Below are 25,103 nucleotides of genomic sequence, written 5' to 3'. Positions count from 1 at the left end.
GTGGCAACTCTGGAAATCCAGATTCTCCTCCCTCCCCGGGTTTGCTATTTTGTTGTTGTTGTTACTGTTTTTGTTCATTGCCTTTTCCCCCTTTTTGATGGTTGTAGGTTGTCTCTGTGCCAAGGATAAGTCAAAGGTGTAAACTTAAGGCCTTCTCAGGCCTTTCCTGACTCTTTCCACGGGCAGACATGGTCACTTTTAATATCTCCCATATAAGCAGTTGTTGGATTTCCTAACCTTTAATGTCTAGCTCCCAGAAGGGGGAAAAAATGAAACTGGAGGTGGGGAATGAGCACCAGCCCTTTAAGTCCCCTGTAAGTTACTTTAGCTACTGGAGGAGGGGTTTGCAACAATGGGGAAGACACAATGGTTTGTCCACCTCTCGCCTGTACCTCTGTGATCAAAAGCAGCAGTCAAGAGCACAAATCGCACCCCCCTCCACCAAAAGAGCACAAATCCCTGACATTTGGACAACAGAGTCCTTTTGCCCACCTTGAACTCATAGACTATATGCAAGTTGTTCCAGGAACACATGCACAGCTGTGTACTCAATGATTAGGGATGAGGGATGGGTAGCTGAAACTGACCAGAATTAACCATAATTTACCATACAGGTATTCCTCTGGAAGTTGCAAGCCTTCAGTAGCCTCCAGCATTTCAAAATAGTTACATCAGACAGATTCTTCCAGTACAATTGTTTTCTAGGTGGGGGAAGAGATTCTTGGTACTTCCTCTTTGCCATCTTCCTGGAACCCTCTCTAAAGCAATTTTTCCTAAAAGCTACATTTCACAAGTTTCAATGCATAGCATTTCCATTATTATTCTAAGTGCTTTCTAATTTTCTTGTGCTTTCAATAATAAATAAGTATTTAAAAGTGTTTTAAAATTTCTTAACATATTAGTTTTTCCTTCAAGTTTTTATGGTCCTTTAATTATGTTACAGACATATGATATAATCCTTATGATATTGCTTCTTTGGTATTCACATCTGTAAATGTTTCATATGTGCTTGAGAAAAACAAATTTTATGTAAATATAGGCTAAGGATTTCCAAGTACATCTTGTAAATAAAAAGGAGAAAACTTTATTAGATCTATAACAATTAAAGAGACTGAGTGGATGCATGCACGTGTTAAGTGCTGTGCTGGGCTGCGTTTAGTTGTTCCGTCGTGTCTGACTCTTTGCGACCCCATGGACTATAGCCCGCCAGGCTCCTCTGTCCATGGGATTCTTCAGACAAGAATACTGGAGTGGGTTGCCATGCCCTCCTCCAGAGGATCTTTCCAACTCAGGGATCAAGCCCAGGTCTCCCGCATTGCAGGCGGATTCTTCACCATCTGAGTCACTAGGGAAGTCCAAAAATACTGGAGTGGGTATCCAATCCCTTCTCCAGGGCATCTTCCCAACCCAGGGGTCACACCTGCGTCTCTTACGTCTCCTGCATTGGCAGGTGGGTTCTTTACCACTGATGCCACCTGGTCAACTCAAAAGAATGGGACTAGAAGTGAGGAACAGAAGAACCAAAGGGATTACTTTCTTGCTCAGCATTAAGGAGACTTGGCAGGTACCCAACTTCTACTTTTCTTTTTTCTTTTTAAACAGAAACATAAGGCTATAAGCAGTCCATAGAGAAACTGGAAGAAGAAAGCTACAACATGCTTTTTAGTAGAAAATGATTTGACATACAAATTTATTTGACTGTATTAAAGCAAGGCAGAATCACATTCATTTTCTTCATAGAATCCCTGTAAACAGACTGAATGTCAGAGCTCTTAGCTTGCTTTGGAAACTTCTAAAAAGCTTACTATTAGCAGCCTTGGAAGCATTTTCCTTCCCCTTGAGGCTCTCCTGCTCTTGGGGGCAGATGGGGGTAGCTGGTGACAGCTGATGCTAAATAAATAGCATATAGTCGAGTCTACCAAATCCTTTTCAGCACCTCCCATAGGCAATGGGACGACTTGGCTTATTCTTGAAGTCATCTGAGTAAGCAATTAGGTTATGAAACAGAGGATGGAGGGAAGTTCCCACTGCAGATAATTCCCAGTGTTAGGAATGGATGAGCTTAACTGTTCAGTCTCTTCTGTTGATCAGAGAGAGAGATGTTAGCACTGGATCTCAGATCTTTGATCCCGTGAGACATCAGCGTAACGTAATCCGTTCCATTTATTAAAATGTGTTGGAAAAGAGATTTCTGAGTAGAGAAGAGTCGTTTATTATAACGATGGCGATATAAGAGGAAAATCAAAGTGCAGGCGGTGTCCCTTTCTTTTTGAACTCCAATGATCACTTCACTTCTGTCAGCTTTATGGTCCAAGCAAACTCAGTTGGAAGAGCAGAGGGTGGTAACTGGGGCAGGAACACAAAGAGACCTTTACCTGAGGGATTTAAGGACCACTTCAGATCCTTTTGGATTCCCAGCATTGTTACCTGCAGAAAGCAAAAGGGAATGGGAGAAACATGAATGCACTGATGAGCACAGAATACGGCCTGATTATGGTGGCAAACAACCACGCTGGGCCAGGGCGGGAAGACAGCCCAGAAGGGAAACAGGAGCGATCTGGGGAAGGAAAGAAGGGTCAGAGAAGGCTCGCCAATTCCTTTACAAAGAGCTACATCTCCAACAGGACTGACGGAGGCTCTTTACCTTTGTGGTTGAAGTAGCTATAGGGGATATAAGGCTTAAGATTCCATATTCTGGCCAGTGCAGTAAAATGGCATAAACAGCTAATCCTTTAGAGGTATACCTGGGAAAAAAGAAACATCGTTGTCAAAGATGCCTGGCTTATTATCATGCCACATGACCTTATACATTCCCCTTTCAATTATCTACCAATTGCAAGACCTTCAGTCTGTCACTGCCACTAGCAAGCAAATAACTTTTTAGGTTTGGGCTTCCCTGGTGGCTGAGACAGTAAAGAATGTGCCTGCAATACAGGAGACCTGGGTTCGATCCCTGGGTTGGGAAGAGCCCCTGGAGGAGAGCATGGCAACCCACTCCAGAATCCTTGTCTGGAGAACCCCATGGACAGAGGAGCCTGGCGGGCTACAGTCTATGGGGTCGCAGAGTCGGATGTGACTGAGCGACTAAGCACAGCAGCATGGTTAAGCTCTGTGGGAATTATGTAGCCCTGGAAGACTCTTTCTGGGTGGTATCTTCCCTTTCTTCTCTGTATGGGGTTCTAAGTTTTCCTAAAACATTTTTTTAACTCTTATATTAGTGACACATACTGAAGCCATCTTCCTCATTATTCATATCTTTATCTTTAAATCCATATGAAAACATCTGAGGGTATAACAAGGGCAAGATGTGCAATGAAGACGAATTTTAATTCCTTTTTAAAATTTAAAATTTTTGGTCATCCCACGTGGTTTTGGGGATCTTTAGTTCCCCAATCAGGGATCAAACCAAGGCCCATGGCAGTGAAAGCGTCTAGCTCTATCCTCTGGACAGCCAGGGAAATTCCCAAGACAAATCTGTTGTTCTGAGGTTTCACTATACTTAGAGAAAGTGAAAGCGCTAGTCACTTGGTGTGTCCAGCTCTTTGCGACCCCATACACTGTAGCCCGCCAGGCTCCTCTGTCTACGGAATTCTTCAGGCAAGAATACTTGAGTGGGTAGCCATTCCCTTCTCCTGGGGCTCTTCCCAACTCAGGGATTGAACCTGGGTCTCCCTCAATGTGGGCAGATTCTTTACCATCTGAGCCACCAGGGAAGCCCATCCTTATAGAAGAGGGTGAAAAAAATCACTAAATAGAAACTCATCCAAAACAGAACCATGAACGTGTTTCTCCCGATGCAAAGCCCCCAGCTCTGTGATATAACATGTGCAGAGGTATTTCACTGAGCAGTCAGTATGTACCTGGCACTCTGCTGGGTGCTTTACATAGGTTAGCTTATTTAATCCTCACACTCCAGGAAGTTAGGTATCATCACCCCATTTTGCAGTTGAAAATTTAAAAAATTCCTGAAGCCTGAGATCAAATAACTAGATCCACAATGCCAGGCATGAATCATGCCTTCTTCGCTTAGTAGCTTCGTAACTCTGGGCCGATGATTACTCCCCTGGACCTGCTTTCTCCTTGTAACCTAGGGATAGTGACATTATCCACCCAGTGAGATTGTTGAGGGGACAAAATGAGGAGAAAGAATTTAGGATGGAGTCTACCACATGTGGGTGCTGTACAAATATTAGCTATGAATGTTTTTAGGGGTTGAGCAAATTGATACTTTGTAGCTCCTTTCTTCACCAAGCCTACCCACCTCCCTCACTAGTCAAAGATACCCTGGGGCCTAAAACATAAACCTGGGCACACATTTAATATCACAGAACAGCTCTTGTGTTTCCTCCAGATGAGTCCGAAGCCTGGCTTGTAACCACTGTGGACCCAAGGGGTTGCCAGCTCAGGATGGGCCACCCCCATTCCTACCTGTAACAGAAGACTAGACTCACCATACAGAGTTCTTCTCAGACTGTACTCTCCATGGTTTGGAGGCATAGATAGCCTCTCCATTGATGCTCAGCCACTTCCCAACAGCGAGGAGCCTTTCTTGGAAGATGGGAACGATCAGTCCGTCTTTGGTTGGTCCGATGTTGAGGAGGTAGTTGCCTCCCAAACTTACTGTCTGAACCAGTTCCTGGCGGGAGCAGAAAACAAGGAAATCCCAGTTCTGAATGCCAAGCCTGGCTGAATGCTTAAAACACACAGATGGAGGGAAGAAGAAGAATCTAGGCTGCTCTCCCTGTGTTTTGTGAATGTCCTCTATCTTTTGGAAAAGACAATATATTTTTGTCATTTTCATAGCAGGATGGGCTTACATGAGAAAATTGAAAAATTCTGCTACACGGTTGAGAGATATATTAACTCAGATTCCAGGGAGTGATCATGGGCTCTTACCCGTGAGCTGGCACCTGCCATAGTGCCATATGCAGAGGGAAGTGTCATATATCAGAGGCACAGAGTGTCAGCCAGGGAGCTGAAAACAAAGCACTTGGCCTTGAAAGGATTCTGTGGAGCCAGCCAGGGAGATTAGAGATGAGAGATTTAGAGCAGGTGCTATGGAGACTCGGGGTGGGGTGGTGGGGCGGGGAGGTGTGGAAGAGATCTGATGAATTTCAGGATACCCTGAGCTATATAAAGGTGTATGTTGCCCCTTCAGGAAAACATGCTGTAAAGAGATATAGTCTTTAAGATTTCTGGGGTGGGATGCGTGTGTGTATGTGTTTCCTGTGACCCCATACAGTAGCACTTCAAGGCAGTCCAGAAAAATTAAGGCTACGTACAGAAAATTTTAAAAAGGAGGTTCTGTTAGAGTACCCCAAAGACACCACACCATTAACTTTTGATGTTTCCTCCTGGTCTTTTTCTTGTGCAGTTAATTCTATATAGTTGTGATACTGCATAACTTGTCTTTTCATCAACGCTGTGAGCATTAATCCATATTATGTTCAGAAACATTTTCAAGGTTAAGGAAAATCCCCAAATCTGCTGAATTATTCCTTTATGGTTACCAGGAATTGAAACAGCCCAATGTCAATCTGAAAATAATCCTGGGGAGAACACCTCTGTACAGAACTCTTCAGTAATTCGACCTCTCTCCTTAGGACAAGTGTTATGAGTATGTTCAATAACCCGAACGGGTTCTCCCGGCCCATAAGTCTATCCAGAGTGCTTCCACCGCTCCTAGTCAGAAGGCAGCCTGGGACTGCAGTTAACAAATAACTACCTCTTACCGAAATGATCGTGGATTCGTTTGCAATGTCAGCCATCTCCATGTCTCGACGGTAGCCCCAGGACCACTGGTCTATGGAGGTGCACATCTCCCACTTGTGATCTGGCAAGGTCTCTGGGTGGAATTTATCTTTACAGTTGTAGTATCCTCCGTGGTGACAGGAGCAGTTCTGACCCCATCGGTCATTTACTACGACCTCATCCTAAAGGAGGAAGGAGCACTGAGATCATCAGGGGTAAAACTGTCTAACTCAGTTTGATAAGTCAGGTGCCTGTTTGGAAGCAAGGAGCAGACTCAGTCGAGCACAGTGGTTCTCAACTGGGAGAGACAAAGGGCAAAATCTAGAGACGTTTTTTGGTCATAACTCGGGGTGGTGCCACTGCCTTCTGGTGGGCGGAGACCAGGGATTCTTCTGAACACATTACAAGGGAATCCCCTGGCCGTCCAGCGGTTAAGAATCCCCACTTACACTGCTAGGGGGTGGGGGTCTGATCCCTGGACTGGGAACTAAGATCCCGCATGGTCGCATGGTGTGGGCAAAAAAAAAAAAAATCATAAACATCTTACAACACAGAGAACTGTCCCTTCACAACAAAGAAATATCCAACTCCAAACGTTATTTGTAGTTAACCCCAGTCTAGCAATAGTAATGTCAGAACTGGCAGGGCGTGTTTAGATTATCTAGTAAACCACTTACTCTATCGGAAGAGAAATGTAGAAGAGGAGACCTGCCCGAGATCACATTCCCAGGCAGAGTTTCTGAAAGCTGGGACTATGAATCTGGTACTCGAACCCAGCCCAGGATGCTTTTCACTATATAACCCTGACTTTCTTTACCTAAGCAAGGCAAAGTCAGTAATCAAACATTCTTCTCCTTCCCTTAAGGTTTTGCTGAACTTCGAAAAATCTTTACATAGAATAACTTAATGTCAACATTTAATACTACCTAGAGGCTCATACTGGGGTATCCAGAGTAAACAAGTCACAGTTCTTGCCCTCAGAGATCCAGCAGCGACTAGCTGAGGAGACATATACATGGATAATTATGATGTGACATCACATCATAATGTGAATTCACCCAACACCAGTTCACGAGTGTTTCTTGCTTCTTTCAGGAAAGAATATAAATTTCCAGGAGCCAGATTTAGTTTACATTCCACCAGTACCTACTCTGTGTCTAACTGGGCCAAGGACTGTTGCTGGAGTTGGGGATGTAGGAGTGAATAGACCCAAATTCTTGCCCTCACAAAGGTGATGCTTCAGTGAGGGAGACAGATAGCAACGAGGTAAGTGGTATCTGAAATATGTTGGGCCAGGTAAGTGGTTAAGAGAAAGATAAGGTAAGGAAAGACAGCGTTGATGGAGGCATGCTGCGATTTTAGACAGGGCAGTGGGGAAGGTGTGACCTCCCAGAGAAGACCTGCAGAGAGGTCAGGAGTGGGAATTACAGACAGCAGAGGGGTAAGGATCAGGGTCTGCTTCTCCTAAAAGTCATTTCCTAATATGAGTACATGACAACCCTCTTTCCTAACGCGTGAGAAAGCACGCAGGACAAGAGTGGGTAGAATACGGTCTGCAGTGTCCCACCCAAGGATCCGCATCTAAGCCACCCCAGCCGGGGAACCACCGGGGAAGAACCACCAGGCCTCGCCACTAGAGGTCCCCACGCAGCCCGAAAGTTCCAAAACACCAATGTGAATTTGCTTCCAATTGCCACATAGGATCTTTCTTCCCCTTTTCTGAATTTAGTAATAGCCAGTGACATCCACTCCAGTACTCTTGCCTGGAAAATCCCATGGACAGAGGAGCCTGGTAGGCTGCAGTCCATGGGGTCGCTAAGAGTCGGACACGACTGAGCAACTTCACTTTCACTTTCATGCATTGGAGAAGGAAATGGCAACCCATTCCAGTGTTCTTGCCTGGAGAATCCCAGGGACGGGGGAGCCTGGAGAATCCCCGGGACGTGGGCTGCCGTCTATGGGGTCACACAGAGTCGGACACGACTGAAGCGACTTAGCAGCAGCAGCAGCCAGTGACATCCTAAGAGGTTTATGAACCTACCCAGATAGCTCAGTTCAAACTGGTCTTAGATTTTTTTTTTTTTTTTAATATGGAATGCCTCACAAATTTGCATGTCATCCTTGCGCAGGGGCCATGCTAATCTTCTCTGTATAGTTCCAATTTTAGTATATGTGCTGCTGAAGCGAGCACAGATTTTTCTTTAAAATGCACAACAAAGCTAGAATCTGTGAGATTTTTGAAATTTTCTATGGTGAAGACTGAGACTTCTGCTACTTTGTGTCTTGAAATGTGAACTATAAATGGGCAGCTATTGTGCAGTGTAGCAGGTTGCTTGTGAGGGACAGCACAAGGCAGGCAAAGTTTCCTTCCAACTTCCTTAGAACTTGGACCTCAGGGAAAAGAAATTTCCCTACAGGAGTTAAACTACACAGTCAACATAGAGTAGCTGAGGTCATAGATTCTCACATTGTATTCCTATCATTTAATACATTTTATATATTAATTTTTTGGGTGGTTTTCTTATTTACAATGTCTGTTTGCTTAACAGTTTATTTTCTCTATGGTGGTCTGGCGCTTCTTTATACTATTTCTATCCTGCTACTTAAATTTAAGAAGCTTGAAAACTAGCTTGTAAAAATCAAGAATTAAAGGAGAAAAAGAAAGCTTTAAGGAAAAAAAATCTTAAAGAAAGAAAAAGGAAGGGGCAAAAAAAGAATTAAAGGAGAAACCTTTAACATCCATTAAGTTCCCTCGTCCCTACCGCACCCATATCAATACTGCTATTTATTTATTTGCTTACACTTAAAGTCCTTATTGAATTTGTTACAATATTGTTTCTGGTTTTATGTGTTGGCTTTTTAGGCCCAAGACATGTGGGATCTTAGCTCTCTGACCAGGCATCAAATCTGACCCCTTGCGTTGGAAGGTGAAGGCATTCTTAACCACTGAATCCCCAGGGAAGTCCTGAGATTAGTATTTATTATTGTCACTGTTGTCATTACTGTTTTTACTCCAGATCTTGGCTCCTCACATTGTGTTTTATCATAACAGATAAATAAGAGAGAAGTCATATAATCACATACCTTAACTGGGCTATCATTGTAGAGCCAAGCAAGAAAATTTGTAGAGTTCCAGTAAGTGTCAGGACATTCCCACTCTCCATCAGACCAAATCAAGTCAGGTTTATACCTGAGAGACACACAATTACAACAAAGTTTATCATCTGAATCCAGTCACAGTCAAGTCTGACAGATCTATCTTTGCCACATATATTTAAAAATTAATTTCCTCCTATTTTGAAAGTACCATGGTACAGAGAAAGTGGAAAACTAAAGAGGTGAAAATGACCACACACACACACACACCCCCCTGAGCTAACACAACCACCATTTAATACACAGCATTTTGGTATATTTCTTCCCAATCTTTTTTTAAAATGTCTTAGATTAAAAAGTAAAGCTTTATTCAGTGTGTATACAATTTGGTTTCCTTCCAGAAACTGATTCCAATGAAAAGAGTGGTGCTCCAGAACGACAGGATTACTGCTTCTGCTTTTAAGATGTGTTAAGAGCTCGAACCGGAGAAGGCAATGGCACCCCACTCCAGCACTCTTGCCTGGAAAATCCCATGGACGGAGGAGCCTGGTGGGCTGCAGTCCATGGGGTCGCTAGGAGTCGAACACGACTGAGTGACTTCACTTTCACTTTTCACTTTCATGCATTGGAGAAGGAAATGGCAACCCACTCCAGTGTTCTTGCCTGGAGAATCCCAGGGACGGGGGAGCCTGGTGGGCTGCCATCTATGGGGTTGCACAGAGTCGGACATGACTGAAGCGACTTAGCAGCAGCAGCAGCAAGAGCTTGAACTGTTCCATCAAATGCATTTTGGGGGACAACTACCCAGAGCTTTGATCATAAAAATCTATTGAATTCACTTGAGCCACAGTTGCATCTTTCTCATATTACTTCTCTGAGCCTTATGAGTGTATGTATTTATACCTCTAAGGTAAGCAGTATTAGTCCCACTTAAGAAAGCAAGAATGTATTGCTCAGTAACTTTGTTTTAGGTGCAAAGCTGGTAAGTAATAGGAGCTGGAACCCATATGTAAATCTGCCTGTTAGTGAATCCTGTGCTGTACTCTGTAAACACTTAGGTCAGCATGTTGAGTCCAGGAAAAAGGCTGCCTAAGAGGCGAGAGAAACACAGATGGTGTGTGTTTTACTGTATACGAAAAATCGTAGTAGGCACTTTATACTCGTTAACCTCATTCATTTTCACAACACCCTGTGATGTATAAACAGGTAAAGAAACTGAGCTATAGAAAGATTACGTAGTTTGTTCGAGGTTATACACTCAGTAAGAAAAAAAGAACTGGATTTCTGACTTGAAGCTTTGCTGGTTGGTTTCTTAACAACCGTCCTGTTTCCTTGCAGCAGTCATCTGGGTGCAAGTTTTTTCGTCTTTTGGTCTACAGTGAGCATCCAAGCACAGACAGCTGCCTCTTAATCTTTAAAGGTCCACCGTCCTCCTAAGTGCCCCCAGGAGCAAGAAGGGCAAATGCAGAATAAAACATGGTGAAGACCAGTGACAAATCCCAAAGTAAAAGTCATCATTTTTAAGGATAATTAAGAATAATAATGCCTCTATTATTCTGTACCAGGCACAGTGATAGAAACTTCATGTTGTGCTGAGCCCTACTTAGAAGGCATTATTGTCACTTTACAGAGTGAGAACCTGAGGCTCACATGAGTAACCTGTTTAAGGCTTGTAAGGGAGTTCCCTGGCAGCCCAGTGGTTAGGACTCTGCGCTCTCACTACTGAAGGCCTGGGTTTGATCCCTCGATCCCTGGTCAGAGAACTAAGATCCCACCAGCTGCACTGCTGTGGTCATTGATGTTGCTCAGTGGCTAAGTCATGTCTGATTCTTTACGACTCCATGGACTGCAGCACACCAGGCTTCCCTGTCCTTCACCGTCTCCTGGAGTTTGCTCAAACTCATGTCTATTGAGCTGGTGATGCCATCCAACCATCCCACCCTCTGTCGCCCCGTTTTCCTTTTGCCCTCAATCTTTCCCAGCATCAGGGTCTTCCAATGAGTCATCTCTTTGCAGCAGATGGCCAAAGTATTGGAGCTTCAGCATCTGTCCTTCCAATGAATATTCAGGGTTGACTTCCTTTAGGATTGACTGGTTTGATCTCCTTGCTGTCCAAAGCACTCTCAAGAGTCTTCTCCAGCACCACAATTTGAAGGCATCAGTTCTTTGGCATGCCTTCTTTACAGTCCAACTCTCACATCCATGCATGACTACTGGAAAAACCATAGCTTTGACTAGACGGACTTTTGTTGGCAAAGTAATGTCTCTGCTTTTTAATATGCTGTTTAGGTGTGTCATAATTTTTCTTCCAAGGAGCAAATGTCTTTTAATTTCATGGCTGCAGTCACCACCCACAGTGATTTTGGAGCCCAAGAAAATAAAGTCTGTCACTATTTTCATTTTTTTCCCCATCTATATGCCATAAAGTGATGGGAACAGATGACATGATCTTAGTTTTGTGAATGTTGAGTTTTAAGCCAGCTTTTTCACAAGCTTGCATGGCACAGCCAAGAAAATGCTTGAGGGTAACAAGAGCCAGGATTCAAATACAAATCTGCCAGATGCCAAACCCTGTGTAGGGTCCATTAGACCATGTTGCCCTTCTCCAAGCTCCTGACAAAGAAAGTGGTATGGAAGGAGTTAACTGAGGTTTTGACTTACTACCATCCTCAGTTCTGTTTCAGTTTATAAAATCAGCAATGACCATACTATGGAAGTTTTGAAAAGCAAAAAGAAAAAGTATACTTTGTCTTAACACAAGGATTACTCATTACTATTTTGATGTCTTCTAGAGTTTTTTCATATCCCACCCCTACCCCTTTCCCCTCAACAGTATAAGCAGCTCAGATGTCATTGATGAAAGTCATAAGGCTAAAACAATTTATGTTTTGTACCTGTTAACAAGGTCATAGAGCTCTGGCATTGTTTTTGCATTGACGAAGTACTGGGTTTTGAAGCCATTTTTCTTATCACGTAGGTAGAGAGGATGGAACCATTCTAAAAGTGAGTGATACAGTCCATAGCGTATGTTCCTGAAACAGAAAAACAGGACAGCAACTGTCATTAAGCAAAGAAAAAATATTTTAAGAAAAATCAGTTGCCAGCATTTTCACATCTCAGTGAAATTTACCATTAGGGCATACAGGGGTCAGGACATACAGCCAGTTCCTTAAGTTATCTCTTATCGTTCATTTAAGCAAAATGATCGGCTTACTTTGTTTTTGATGATACAAATAACAAATCAGGCTTCCCAGGTGGCATTAGTGGTAAAGTACTCATCTACCAGTGCAGGAGACACGAGAGAGACGGGTTCTATCCCTGGGTCAGGAAGATCCCCTGGAGGAGGACATGGCAATCCACTCCAGTATTCTTGCCTGGAGAATTCCATGGATAGAGGAGCCCGGCGGGCTGCAGTCCATGGGGTCACAAAGAGCTGGACATAACTGAAGCCACTTAGCAGATAACAAATTATCTTTATACATAAATTATCTTAACACCAAAATGTTATTTAAACCATTTTCTGTCTTTTAAGTCAATTATCTCAATAACATATAGTCCTATTAAAAATGTTTTCTGTTAATCATAATACATATTGAAGAGATACTGGAAAATGGAGACAAATACCAAGAATATCCAAAATCTCATCACTCAGAAAGAATCGTTAGTACCATTTTCTGTGCAGTTGAAATTAATTTATTGTTTCATGTAAGATTTACTAATACTTAATATACCTGAAACAAAATATGGTTAAATTTACCTATTTTCATACACAATAAAACTTGTGAATTAAGAAGAGTGAGTGTTTTGGAAATGCTATAATACAAGAAGTAAGGATAACATTTGCAATGGCATAGATAAAGCAGAAAGAACTGAAGTTAAGAATTTCATCATGTGATTCACTGACTAGAAACAGAGAAGGTGAAAATCAAGGCTCTTAGAGTCCAGATCTAATCAACGTCTCAGACTTTTACAGCAGGACTATTAGCAGAGCACAGTATTAGGGAACTGAATGTTTCACAGTTTATACAAATATGTAGCTGGTCTACCCCTTAAATAGGACATCAAGTTTGCCAAATCACAACAGAGCTGAGTGGGCATGACACAAATACCACTTTTCCTCCTTACAGGCAAATATACTCAGAACAATAGGGTCCAAAATCAGAACACCTGGGTTCAAATCCCACTTCTGCCCCTTCCCAGCTCTTTGACCTTGGAAAGTTACATCTTAAGTGGCAGATATTAGAAAATATTACCTAGAATCACAAGTGATGCCTTACCTTCCTTTTTGTTGCTTTAACTGCCCTCTTCAGCTCTCTCCTGATTTACCACTCATCTAAACCTTCCATGAAAGCCTACAAAGCTCTGGGTTGAGAGCTAAGGAGGACACAAAGATGAGACACAACCCTGGCCTCCACCAGACACTGGACAAGGCGCTAGGTTGGAAGGCTTCCCAGAAAGAATCCTTTGAAGAGCACAAGTGCAGCGTTGTGGTCTCTGCTGGGTATCCTTCGCCTAACCAGAGAGGGCTGTGCACTTCTCTGATGCTGTCACTTTGGGTCACATGAAAACTGCCAAGGTTCAAACACTGCCAATTCAGGGCCAGAAGCCCTCCCATGTACTGGTTAAATGCAAACTTAGAAAACACAGCAGAGAAGAGAAGGCACGGGATACTGGGTGGTTAGATCAAAAGTGAAGATGGGGTGACCGTCCGTGGACACGCACCTCTTCCGGATGGCTGTTCCCAACTCACCAACCAAATCACGATGGGGCCCCACATCCTTAGAATTCCAGTTCCAAGACACAGGGCTTGGCCAGTTTGTGTAGCCTTCGTGATGCTTTGTCGTCAGGACTACATACCTGTGGACATTGAAACCATATGAGCAAAGGAAGTGGGCAGTGGGCCACGAGCACCAACTTACCTGGCACGCCTGAGGCTTTTAAAATGGTTGAGGGAACTCAACCACAGGAAATGTACAGTTGACCCTTGAACAACGTGGTGGTTAGGGGGTGGTTAGCAGGTGTCTGCTGACCCCTGTTGCAGAAGAAAATCCATGTGTAACTCTTGACTTCGCCCTAAACTACTAATAGCCCACTCTTGACTGGAAAGCTTACCAATAACATAAATGGTCGATTAACACCCATTTTATATGTTATATGTATAATATACTGTATTTGTACAATGACGTAGGCTAGAGAAAAGAACACGTTCTTAAGAAAATCATAAGGAAGAGAAAATACATTATAGTACTGCACTGCATTTATTTTTTTATTTTATTGGAGTACAGTTGCTTTACAATGTTGTGTTAGTTGGAGGTTGGGCATACGTACTGTATTTATTGATACCATAAGTTTACACTATCTGTTTACAAGATGAACCACCTGTCAGTATCCACAGCAATATTGTCTTACATGATACAAAACACTGTAGATGTTATAGTTATTCCCAACACTAAATATCAAAGCTGGAAAGCTAATGTGAAAAAGCAATTCATATTTATTTGTAGTTCTAATGATTCATTCATTGATACTGAAGAAACAGCAACATGATTGCTTTATAGTAGCTGAGTGCAATCAATATGATTGCTTCATGATAGCCTAGCTTATAACTGATGAATGAATCATTATAAAATTTTTATGGCATATGGTATTATACTCATATTCAAAATATGGGATTGGAAACATTGTTACATTTTTTAAAAAGTCACTTGAATGTGATGATAGGTTGAGTTTTTTTTTTAATTTAATTGGAGGCTAATTACTTTACAATATTGTAGTGGTTTTTGCCACACATTGACATGAATCAGCCATGGGTGTACATGTGTTCCCCATCCTGAAGCCCCCTCCCACCTCCCTCCCCATCCCATCCCTCAGGGTCAACCCAGTGCACCAGCCCTGAGCACCCTGTCTCATACATCGGTTGAGTTTTGCTTAAAGTTTTAATTTTGTTTTAGGTTTGAAGGATTTGTTAACAAAAGAAACAGCTTCTCCAACACCACAGTTCAAAAGCTGGTTACATACACAATAACCAATCTCAATATTTAATAGATAACTTAATTACAACATACAGTTGTTAAAAGAAAAGAAACAGAAATAACAGAAGTAACAGTGTGCATATCACCAAAATGGGCCACCAACCTATATCCAGACTTGAACAGAGATGGAAAGTCCCAAGTAACAGCAATCTGGAGTCCCAGTTGGGAAAAGGATCCCAGGCAAGTGGGTCTACCCCACCATGAGACTTCAAATTGCAGATTTGGGGGTTCCTGCTAATAACTCCAGGACACAAACTGATATCATCATCAGTTTGCACACAGCTCTGGTTTTCCTTTAACTTTTACAATGCTGTTTCACCTTGTGAATCACAAGATTTTCCAGACCTCCAAGGGCTCAGGAAATTCCAAGATCCTCTCTTATCTAAGGTGCTGCCTAACTTGCTGGTAACAACCGGTATGCTTACAGGCAGACATGTCATCCAGGCAGGGTCCATGCAAGGTTAGAAGTCGGTCAGAGGCCTGCTGTCTTGCTTCTGAAGGCTGAACAAGACTACCTCCATTTTAATTTCCCTAACAGTCTGATACATAGTTATTTAATTATGAGAGGGGACTGGAAGGTGGTGCATCAGTTCAGTTCAGTCGCTCAGTCGTGTCCGACTCTTTGCAACCCCATGAATCGCAGCACACCAGTCCTCCCTGTCCATCACCAACTCCCGGAGTTCACTCAGACTCACATCCATCGAGTCAGTGATGCCATCCAGCCATCTCATTCTCTGTTGTCCCCTTCTCCTCCTGTCCCCAATCCCTCCCAGCATCAGAGTCTTTTCCAATGAGTCAACTCTTCGCATGAGGTGGCCAAAGTACTGGAGTTTCAGCTTTAGCATCAGTCCTTCCAAAGAAATCCCAGGGCTGATCTCCTTCAGAATGGACTGGTTGGATCTCCTTGCAGTCCAAGGGACTCTCAAGAGTCTTCTCCAACACCACAGTTCAAAAGCATCAATTCTTCAGCGCTCAGCCTTCTTCACAGTCCAATTCTCACATCCATCCGTGACCACAGGAAAAACCATAGCCTTGACGAGACGGACCTTTGTTGGCAAAGTAATGTCTCTGCTTTTGAATATGCTATCTAGGTTGGTCATAACTTTCCTTCCAAGGAGTAAGCGTCTTTTAATTTCATGGCTGCAGTCACCATCTGCAGTGATTTTGGAGCCTAAAAAAAATAGTCTGACACTGTTTCCACTGTTTCCCCATCTATTTCCCATGAAGGGATGGGACCAGATGCCATACTGTATGGTAATATAATTGTTTGAAAGCAAAGTTTTAAAAAAGTAAGGAAAGATATTATTAATTTTATAGGAAGTATCGCTTACTTTCTGCTTATGTAAGGATTGGCTGTTTACTTACATGCCAATCTTGCGTGTGATGGTTTACAGATGAACACTTAGGCGGTGACCGCAATGATGATGACCCAAAACGTTTCATACAGTTCTTGCCATTCAGTTCTCAGATCTCATGAAGACACTTATGCACTTACACAACAGATAGGTTTATTAACTGTATGGCATAAGGATTATTTACTGTTCATTAAATGGAAGTGGATCACCATAAAGGTGTTCACGACGAGTACCCTGAGGAGGAAGGGGAGGGGTTGGTCTTGCCATCTCAGGGGTGGCAGAGGTGGGAGAGGAGGAGGAGGTGGACAGGAGGCAGGAGAGGCGGGCATTCAGGGTAATGTTATGGAAATAGCTCATATATTTCTGTCTGACTGTTAGAACTCACTTGCCAGTGCAGGAGATGCAAGTTCAATCTCTGGGTCAGGAAGATCCCCTGGAGAAGGAAATGGCAACCCACTCCAGTACTCTTGCCTGGAGAATTCCATGGACAGAGAAGCCTGGGCTACAGTCCATGGGGTTGCAAAAGAGCTGGACACAACTTAATGACAAAACAATGACAAATATGATACCAATCCTTCCACGATTTGCTTTAGTTTCATATCATATCTTAGAAGGGTCAATATGGTAAAAGAAGTCAAAAGCTGTCCTGAATAATCAGAATCCTTCTGCCAGACTGTCTAATGTCAATGTGTTTTCTGGCACTGCTTCTTCTATATCTTCTTCCACATTGTCTGGCACTTGTTCAGAAGCACTTATCTCCATCAAACTGTCTTATGTTAGTTCCTCAAGTGTGAGGACACCAGCTCCTGAATTTTTCCAAGACCCTATCTTGAAACCCTGCACCTCCTGCCTCCTTCTCTCCCCTCCCCCTTCCATATCTCTTTCATGATCTCCTTACTTGGCTCTGTTGTAAATCCTGTGAAGACATGCACAACATCTGGACACAGTTTTCTCTGGCAGGAATTTTATTGTTTTGGGCTTGATGGTTTTTTCTATAACAACAATGGCATCTTCAATGGTGTAATCCTTCCAGACTTTCATGATGCTGTCTATATCGGGGTTCTCTTCTATTGTGCTGACAACCCTTTCCATCAAGCACCATGTATAATGAGCCTTAAAGATCCTTCAAGTCCACCATGGGGATTTCCCTGGTGGTCCAGTGGTTAAGAATCTGCTGTGCAATGCAGGGGATGCAGGTTCCATCCCTAGTCAAGAAACTAAGATCCCACATGCCCTGGAGCAACAAAGCCTGCATGCCACAGCTGGAGAGTCCATCCACTACAACTAAGACCCAATGCAACCAAATCAATCAAATCAATCAATACAAAAAGAAAAGATCCTTATGACCCTTAGATCTACAGGTTGAATTAGAGATGTTTTGTTTGGGGTAGACCACTTCAACGTCTTTGCTGTTGAACTCTTGGGGTTCTGGGTGGCCAGGGCATTGTCCAATATTAAAAGAACTTTAAAAGGCAGTTTCTTACTGGCAAGGTACTTCCTGACTTCAGGGACAAAGCACTGATGGAACCAATCCAGAAAAAGGGTTTTCGTTGTCCAGGCCTACTTGTTTTACAACCAAAAGACTGGCAGTTTGTGTCATCTTTTCCCTTCAAGGCTCATTGATTAGTAGGTTTATAGAAAAGGACAGTCTTAATCACAAACCTGATCGCATTTGCACCAAACAGTAAAGTTAGCCAGTTCCTTCCTGACTTAAATCCTGGTGCTTACTTCTCTTCCTCACTAATAAATGTTCTTGGAGGCATTTCTCCTCCATTGATGGCCCACTTTAATCTGTATTAAAAACCTGTTCAGGGGTTTCCCTGGTGGTAAAATGGTTAAGACTCGGCACTTCTACTGCAGGGGGCACAGGTTCGATCCCTGGTTGGCCAACTAAGATCTCACATGTCACCTGGGGCCACCAAAAAACAAAAGAAAAAAAAAAAAGCAAAAACTGCATAGGCAGAAATCCTTTCTCCTCAATGATTTTCTCAATGGCCTCTGGGAACTCATCTCCTGGTTGGTAATAACTGCTTCTCCTGTTATCTTGACATTTAAAAAGCCAAACCTCTCTAGAAAATTATCAAACCATCTTTTGTTGGCATTAAATTCTCCAGCTTTAGATCCTTCACCCTCCTATGTTGTCATGTGACGACTTCACTTTTTCTTGAATCATTTTAGTGTCTTTATGTATACCTTTCTTATAGCAATCCTGCACCCACATCAAAGCTGCATTTTCAATAAGAGATAAAAAGATATTTTGCAATAAGTGCAGGGTTTTTCACACCTTATGGCATAGTTGCAATGACAGCTTTTTTTTGTTTTTGTTTTTTTTTACACTGCATTCATTTATGTTGGAAGGGCAGTGGGCAACCACAGCTGCAGACCTCAATCTACAATACATATCAAGCAATTCAACTTTTTCTTGTAATGTTCATTTTCTCCGCTTCTTGGGAGCACTTCTGGCATCGCTAGGGGAGCTCTGTACGGGTGTCCTGGTGTTATTCAAGGTTTATGATATTGCACTAAACAAGATGAAAGATACTTGAGGACATGAGAGATGACTTTTTACTGCGATAGGTAATTTACCAGAGGGATGAGTGCTCATGTGAAGATTAGCATCACTTGGTGTTTTAAGTGGACACGACAGTTGAGCTTACCAACAGGACACCGATAGGAGGTGGCTACAAAATTATGACAGAGGTACAGTATGTACTGTGATTAATTTAATGCATTTTATGATTTAATATGGGCTTCCCAGGTGGCGCTATTGGTAAAGAACCCACCTGCCAATGCAGGAGACCTAAGAGACAGAAGAGCCTGGTGGGCTATAGTCCATGGGGTCACAAAGAGTCAGACACAACTGAGTGACTGAGCAGACACACAGAAATGGTAAAATAAACTAGTATCTATATATTTCATGCATTCGTGACATACTCTTTTCTTAATTTTTGATATTTCTGTGAGTTTTTTCAAATTATAACAAATCTCCCAAAATTTTTCCAATATATTTATTGGAAAAAACTTGCATATAAGTGGACCCATTAAGTTCAAACCTGTGTTGTTTAAGGGTCAACTGAACTTGCATGAGTGACTATATTAGTGATATAGGGAACTGCTTCAGTCACAACACCCCTTGGGTATTGTTCCAGGAATGAAAGCAAATTTGAGGAAGCCACAGTCCTTAGTTCCCAGACAAGCAGGAGACTAGGAAGGAAAGAAGGAAGAAAGGAATAGGTAAGGGAAAATATGTATGCACTGGCTCTCCAGTTCTTGAGCCCTTCTGTGTATTAATGTTAAGCATTAAAAAACAAACAAAAAAAAACAAGCCTTTGCCCTAAAGGAGAAAGAAATCTCTACGAAAAGACCAGATGACAGAAAAGTAAGATGTTTATCAAGCCCATATCAATTTACAGAGATGACAAAAGGCAAAAGAAAAAGGGGAGAAAAGGCAAGTGTTGAAATAACAACCAAATCACTCAACATTTCATTTACTTTTATGGCAGAAAAACAGTTGGTGCCCAATGTGATAATTTAATCCCCGGCTGATGTGGGGAGCTCAGGATTTTAAGGGCTAGACAGTATTTCAGGCTCTGTGGACCACAGTCCTCTCTGTGGTATATTCTTCTTCTACTTTTTAAAAACAGGTTTTTGAAAATGTAAAAATCCTTCTCAGGAAACTTACAAAAAAAGAGGCAGAGGACCGATCCCTCTGGTCATGGTTACAGACCCCAGGTGTGCTGGAAAGAACCTTCATCTTAGGGTCATGGGATCTGGAGTCTTGGACATTAGTTCCCTTCCTCTATCTGGGCCAGTCATCTTGTCCACAGTAAGGGCACTTGTCCTGAACAAAGGAATGTCTCCCAGATTTTAACTTCTTCATTTGAAAATTATGGATTTCTAAGGCTTCTGAAAGACAGTGAACTCCTCCTCTGTTTTGTCAAGCCTTATATTTCCATGCCTTTAATTGCAACACTAAATATCAGTTGTAATTTCTCTTTAGTACATGAGGACTTAAAGTCCAAGAAAAACTAAAAGCTGGAAGTCGTCTGAGACAAGACAACGGTGGAAGACTGCCCTAAGCCAGAGCCTAGAAAACCTACCTGCCTTCATTCTTCAGTTCAGCTCAGTCGTGTTCAACTCTTTGTGACCCCAAGAGTCGCAGCACGCCAGGCCTCCTTGTCCATCACCAACTCTCGGAGTTCACTCAAACTCACGTCCATCGAGTCGGTGATGTCATCCAGCCATCTCATCCTCTGTCGGCCCCTTCTCTTCCTGACCCCAATCCCTCCCAGCATCAGGATCTTTTCCAGTGAGTCAACTCTTTGCATGAGGTGGCCAAAGTACTGGAGTTTCAGCTTCAGCATCAGTCCTTCCGATGAACACCCAGGACTGATCTCCTTTAGGAACGACTGGCTGCATCTCCTTGCAGTCCAAGGGACTCTCAAGAGTCTTCTCCAACACAGTTCAAAAGCATCAATTTTTTGGTGCTCAGCTTTCTTCACAGTCCAACTCTCACATTCATACATGACCACAGGAAAAACCATAGCCTTGACTAGACGGACCTTTATTGGCAAAGTAATATCTCTGCTTTTGAATATGCTACCTAGGTTGGTCATAACTTTCCTTCCAAGGAGTAAGCGTCTTTTAATTTCATGGCTGCCATCACCATTGGCAGTGATTTTGGAGCCCCCCAAAATAAAGTCTGACATTGTTTCCACTGTTTCCCTGTCTATTTCCCGTGAAGTGATGGGACCAGATGCCATGATCTTAGTTTTCTGAATGTTGAGTTTTAAGCCAACTTTTTCACTCTCCTCTTTCACTTTCATCAAGAGGCTTTTTAGTACTTCTTCACTTTCTGCCATAAGGGTGGTGTCATCTGCATATCTGAGGTTATTGATATTTCTCCCGGCAATCTTGATTCCAGCTTATGCTTCTTCCAGCCCAGCGTTTCTCATGATGTACTCTGCATAGATGTTAAATAAGCAGGGTGACAATATACAGCCTTGATGTACTCCTTTTCCTATTTGGAACCAGTCTGTTGTTCTATGTCCAGTTCTAACTGTTGCTTCCTGACCTGCATATAGGTTTCTCAAGAGGCAGGTCAGGTGGTCTGGTATTCCCATTTCTTTCAGAATTTTCCACAGTTTATTGTGATCCACACAGTCAAAGGCTTTGGCATAGTCAATAAAGCAGAAATAGATGTTTTTCGGGAACTCTCTTGCTTTTTCCATGATCCAGAGGATGTTGGCAATTTGATCTCTGGTTCCTCTGCCTTTTCTAAAACCAGCTTGAACATCTGGAAGTTCATGGTTCACGTATTGCTGAAGCCTGGCTTAGAGAATTTTGAGCATTATTTTACTAGCATGTGAGATGAGTGCAATTATGTGGTAGTTTGAGCATTCTTTGGCATTGCCTTTCTTTGGGATTGGAATGAAAACTGACCTTTTCCAGTCCTGTGGCCACTGCTGAGTTTTCCAAATTTGCTGGCATATTGAGTGCAGCACTTTCACAGCATCATCTTTCAGGATTTGGAATAGCTCAACTAGAATTCCATCACCTCCACTAGCTTTGTTCGTAGTGATGCTTTCTAAGGCCCACTTGACTTCACATTCCAGGATGTCTGGCTCTAGGTCAGTGATCACACCATCGTGATTATCTAGGTCGTGAAGATCTTTTTTGTACAGTTCTTCTGTGTATTCTTGCCATCTCTTAATATCTTCTGCTTCTGTTAGGTCCATACTATTCTTGTCCTTTATTGAGCCCATCTTTGCATGAAATGTTCCCTTGGTATCTCTATTTTTCTTGAAGAGATCTTTAGTCTTTCCCACTCTGTTGTTTTCCTCTATTTCTTTGCATTGATCGCTGAGGAAGGCTTTCTTATCTCTCCTTGTTATTCTTTGGAACTCTGCATTCAGATGTTTATATCTTTCCTTTTCTCCTTTGCTTTTCGCTTCTCTTCTTTTCACAGCTATTTGTAAGCCCTCCCCAGACAGCCATTTTGCTCTTTTGCATTTCTTTTCCATGGGGATGGTCTTGATCCCTGTCTCCTATACAATGTCAAGAACCTCCGTCCATAATTCATCAAGCACTCTGTCTATCAGATCTATTCCCTTAAATCTATTTCTCACTTCCACTGTATAATCATAAGGGATTTGATTTAGGTCATACCTGAATGGTCTAGTGGTTTTCCCCACTCTCTTCAATTTAAGTCTGAATTTGGCAATAAAGAGTTCATGATCTGAGCCACAGTCAGCTCCCGGTCCTGTTTTTGCTGACTGTATAGAGCTTCTCCATCTTTGGCTGCAAAGAATATAATCAATCTGATTTCGGTGTTGACCATCTGGTGATGTCCATGTGTTGAGTCTTCTCTTACTCTCCTCCAAACCACTGCTCGCTCAGCCGCCAAGCTCATCCTTGAAGCTGAGGGTCACCATTCCTTGACTTAATACCTGCAACATCCTACCTTCAAGGATGACTCCTTCAGGACCAGCCCCAGCCTTCAACAGACTTGGGAGTCCTTGCCTCCTCCCATCCAAGCTTTACACTTTCAGTTCTCTGAACCATTCACATGCAAGCTGCAAGAGTTCTCAAAACAATTTCATGAGCACTCTCTACATGCAAGGCATTGAGCAGAGCAGATGACACAGAGTCTATATTGTTGCCCAAATACACTGGGCATCAGAACTTCCTTCCCTTTGGGACATATTAAAGTTGAAAGGAAGAACACAATTCCAGGGTACAGCCATGGAAGGAGGCGGTAGGGAGGCAAAAGGCCTTGTTCAAGTTCACAGTTGAACTAGGATCAGACTCCCGACCTCTCGTTAAAATCCTGGAACCTTGATTGTCTTGCTAACCCGCAGGGGACTGACTTTACGTATCACTTAGCTCAATCCTCCCCATATTCAGGTTTTTCCAAGTCCACCAAGGGCTTTCCAAGGCCACCACCAACCTGAAACCTTTATTTCCTTCTAATCCTCAAGCTTAAGATCCGGCGTGACACATAGAATTCTGCATCCTTCGGGAGGCAAAACAGAGTACCCCCGACATCTGAGGTCACAGGGACACCTGTGTGATCCGGCAAATCGCCTCGCCTCCTCCCCGCCCCTACCCTGCCCGATTCCCACCCGCTCAAGGCCCTCCCGGCGCTCGAGGATCAGCCCTCGCCCGGGCAGAGGCGCCCCGCCCGCTCCCGCGGCGGCGTCACTCACTTGGCCCCAGCAGCCTTGAAGAGGTCAGCCCAGCTGTCGGGGTTGAAGAAGCGCGCCGTGAACCTTGGCCCGAAGTCGGCGTAGCTGAAATCCGGCGGGTAGTTCTCTTTCATGAAGCTCTCGTACTGTGGCAGCTTCTCGCCCTGCCAGTGCCACCAGAACCACTCGCTGCCCCAGGCGGGCACCGAGAACACGCCCCAGTGCACGAACACCCCGAATTTGGCTTCATCGAACCAGGCCGGCAGCGGCCGGGAGTCCAGACTCGACCAGTCCGGGGTATAGCGGCGCGGAGGGTCGGTGCAGCGCCGAGGGTCGGTGCAGCGCGGGGGCCGCACCGCTCCGAGAACCAGCACCAGCTGCAGCAAAAGCAACTGCCCGGCGCCCACCACCCACGACCTCATCACGGGATACGGCAGGCACAGCTGCCTCGGTGCCTCGCCGCCCTCCTCTTAACGCGCAGGTTCGGGGCGAGCGGCCACGCCCACCCTAGCTCCTGATTGGCTCGGAAGGGAAAAGGGGGTGGGGCAACCCGGGCTGCTTGGCTACCGGGAGTCTTTCCTCCCGGTGGGCGGGCCGTCCCTGTCTCCGCTCTGGCGCTCAAAGGGAGAAAGAGGCAGGGAGGCGTTGATGGCTCTCAGGTAACCACTGACTGAACACTTCAGAAGAGAATTCACTGCCGGGTGAAATCGTGGGCGGGGTGTGTGTGTTAAAGGTACGGTGTGTGCAGAGAACTGAGAGTGGTCCACGTTGACCTTACTGTTGGGAGGTATTTGTTGTTGCCGTTTAGTCGCTCAGTCGTGTCCGACTCTTTGCGACCCCATGGACTGCAGCACGCCAGGCCTCCCTATCCATCACCAACTCCCGGAGCTTACTCAAACTCATGTCCAGTGAGTCGGTGATGCCATCCAACCATCTCCTCTGTCGTCCCCTTCTCCTCCCGCCTTCAATCTTTCCCAGCATCAGGGTCTTTTCCAATGAGTCAGTTCTTCGCATCAGGTGGCCAAAGTATTGTAGTTTTAACTTCAACATCAGTCCTTCCGATGAACACCCAGGACTGATCTCCTTTAGGATGGACTGGTTGGATCTCCTTGCAATCCAAGGGACTCTCAAGAGTCTTTTCCAACACCACAGTTGGAAAACATCAATTCTTTGGAGCTCAGACTTCTTTATGGTCCAACTCTCACATCCATACATGACTACTGGAAAAGTAATGTCTCTGGTTTTTAATATGCTGTCTAGGTTTCTCATAGCTTTTCTTCCAAGGAGCAAGCATCTTAATTTTATGGCTGCAGTCACCGTCCGCAGTGATTTTGGAGCCCCAGAAAATAAAGCCTATCGCTTGTTTCCCCATCTATTTGCCATGAAGTGATGGGACCCAATGCCATGGTCTTAGTTTTTTGAATGTTGAGTTTTAAGCCGGTTTTTTCACTCTCCTCTTTCACCTTCATCAAGAGGCTCTTTAGTTCCTCTTTGCTTTCTGCCATAAGGGTGGTGTCATCTGCATATCTGAGGTTATTGATATTTCTCCTGGCAATCTTGATTCCAGCTTGTGCTTCATCTGGCCTGGCATTTTGCATGATGTACTCTGCATATAGGTTAAGTAAACAGGGATAAGGGACTTTTTGAGTTGTACTATAGAAGAGAAAGGGCTTTCCAGCTGA

The 25,103-nt window shown here is 43.7% G+C and overlaps 1 protein-coding gene and 1 non-coding gene across 2 annotated transcripts; both read right to left on the bottom strand.

Annotated features, from left to right (window-relative positions):
* Nucleotides 1–1,673: 1,673 nt before the first annotated feature.
* On the bottom strand, nucleotides 1,674–23,907 carry FUCA1 (alpha-L-fucosidase 1). The gene is made up of 8 exons (XM_006077958.3): nucleotides 23,443–23,907; nucleotides 13,570–13,704; nucleotides 11,742–11,879; nucleotides 8,836–8,941; nucleotides 5,733–5,933; nucleotides 4,452–4,636; nucleotides 2,645–2,744; nucleotides 1,674–2,427 (listed from the first exon to the last, which is right to left on the bottom strand). The coding sequence occupies exons 1-8, from the start codon at nucleotides 23,841–23,843 to the stop codon at nucleotides 2,284–2,286; spliced, it is 1,410 nt and encodes a 469-aa protein (XP_006078020.1). The 5' UTR covers nucleotides 23,844–23,907; the 3' UTR covers nucleotides 1,674–2,283.
* Nucleotides 7,836–7,942, bottom strand: LOC112583160. The gene has a single exon (XR_003107503.1). It is a non-coding gene; the product is annotated as a U6 spliceosomal RNA (small nuclear RNA).
* Nucleotides 23,908–25,103: the final 1,196 nt, after the last annotated feature.

Source organism: Bubalus bubalis, chromosome 2 (genome assembly GCF_019923935.1).
Source record: "Bubalus bubalis isolate 160015118507 breed Murrah chromosome 2, NDDB_SH_1, whole genome shotgun sequence".
In the NCBI taxonomy this organism is placed as follows: Eukaryota; Metazoa; Chordata; class Mammalia; order Artiodactyla; family Bovidae; genus Bubalus; species Bubalus bubalis.
This window is presented reverse-complemented; position numbering and strand designations above follow the sequence as displayed.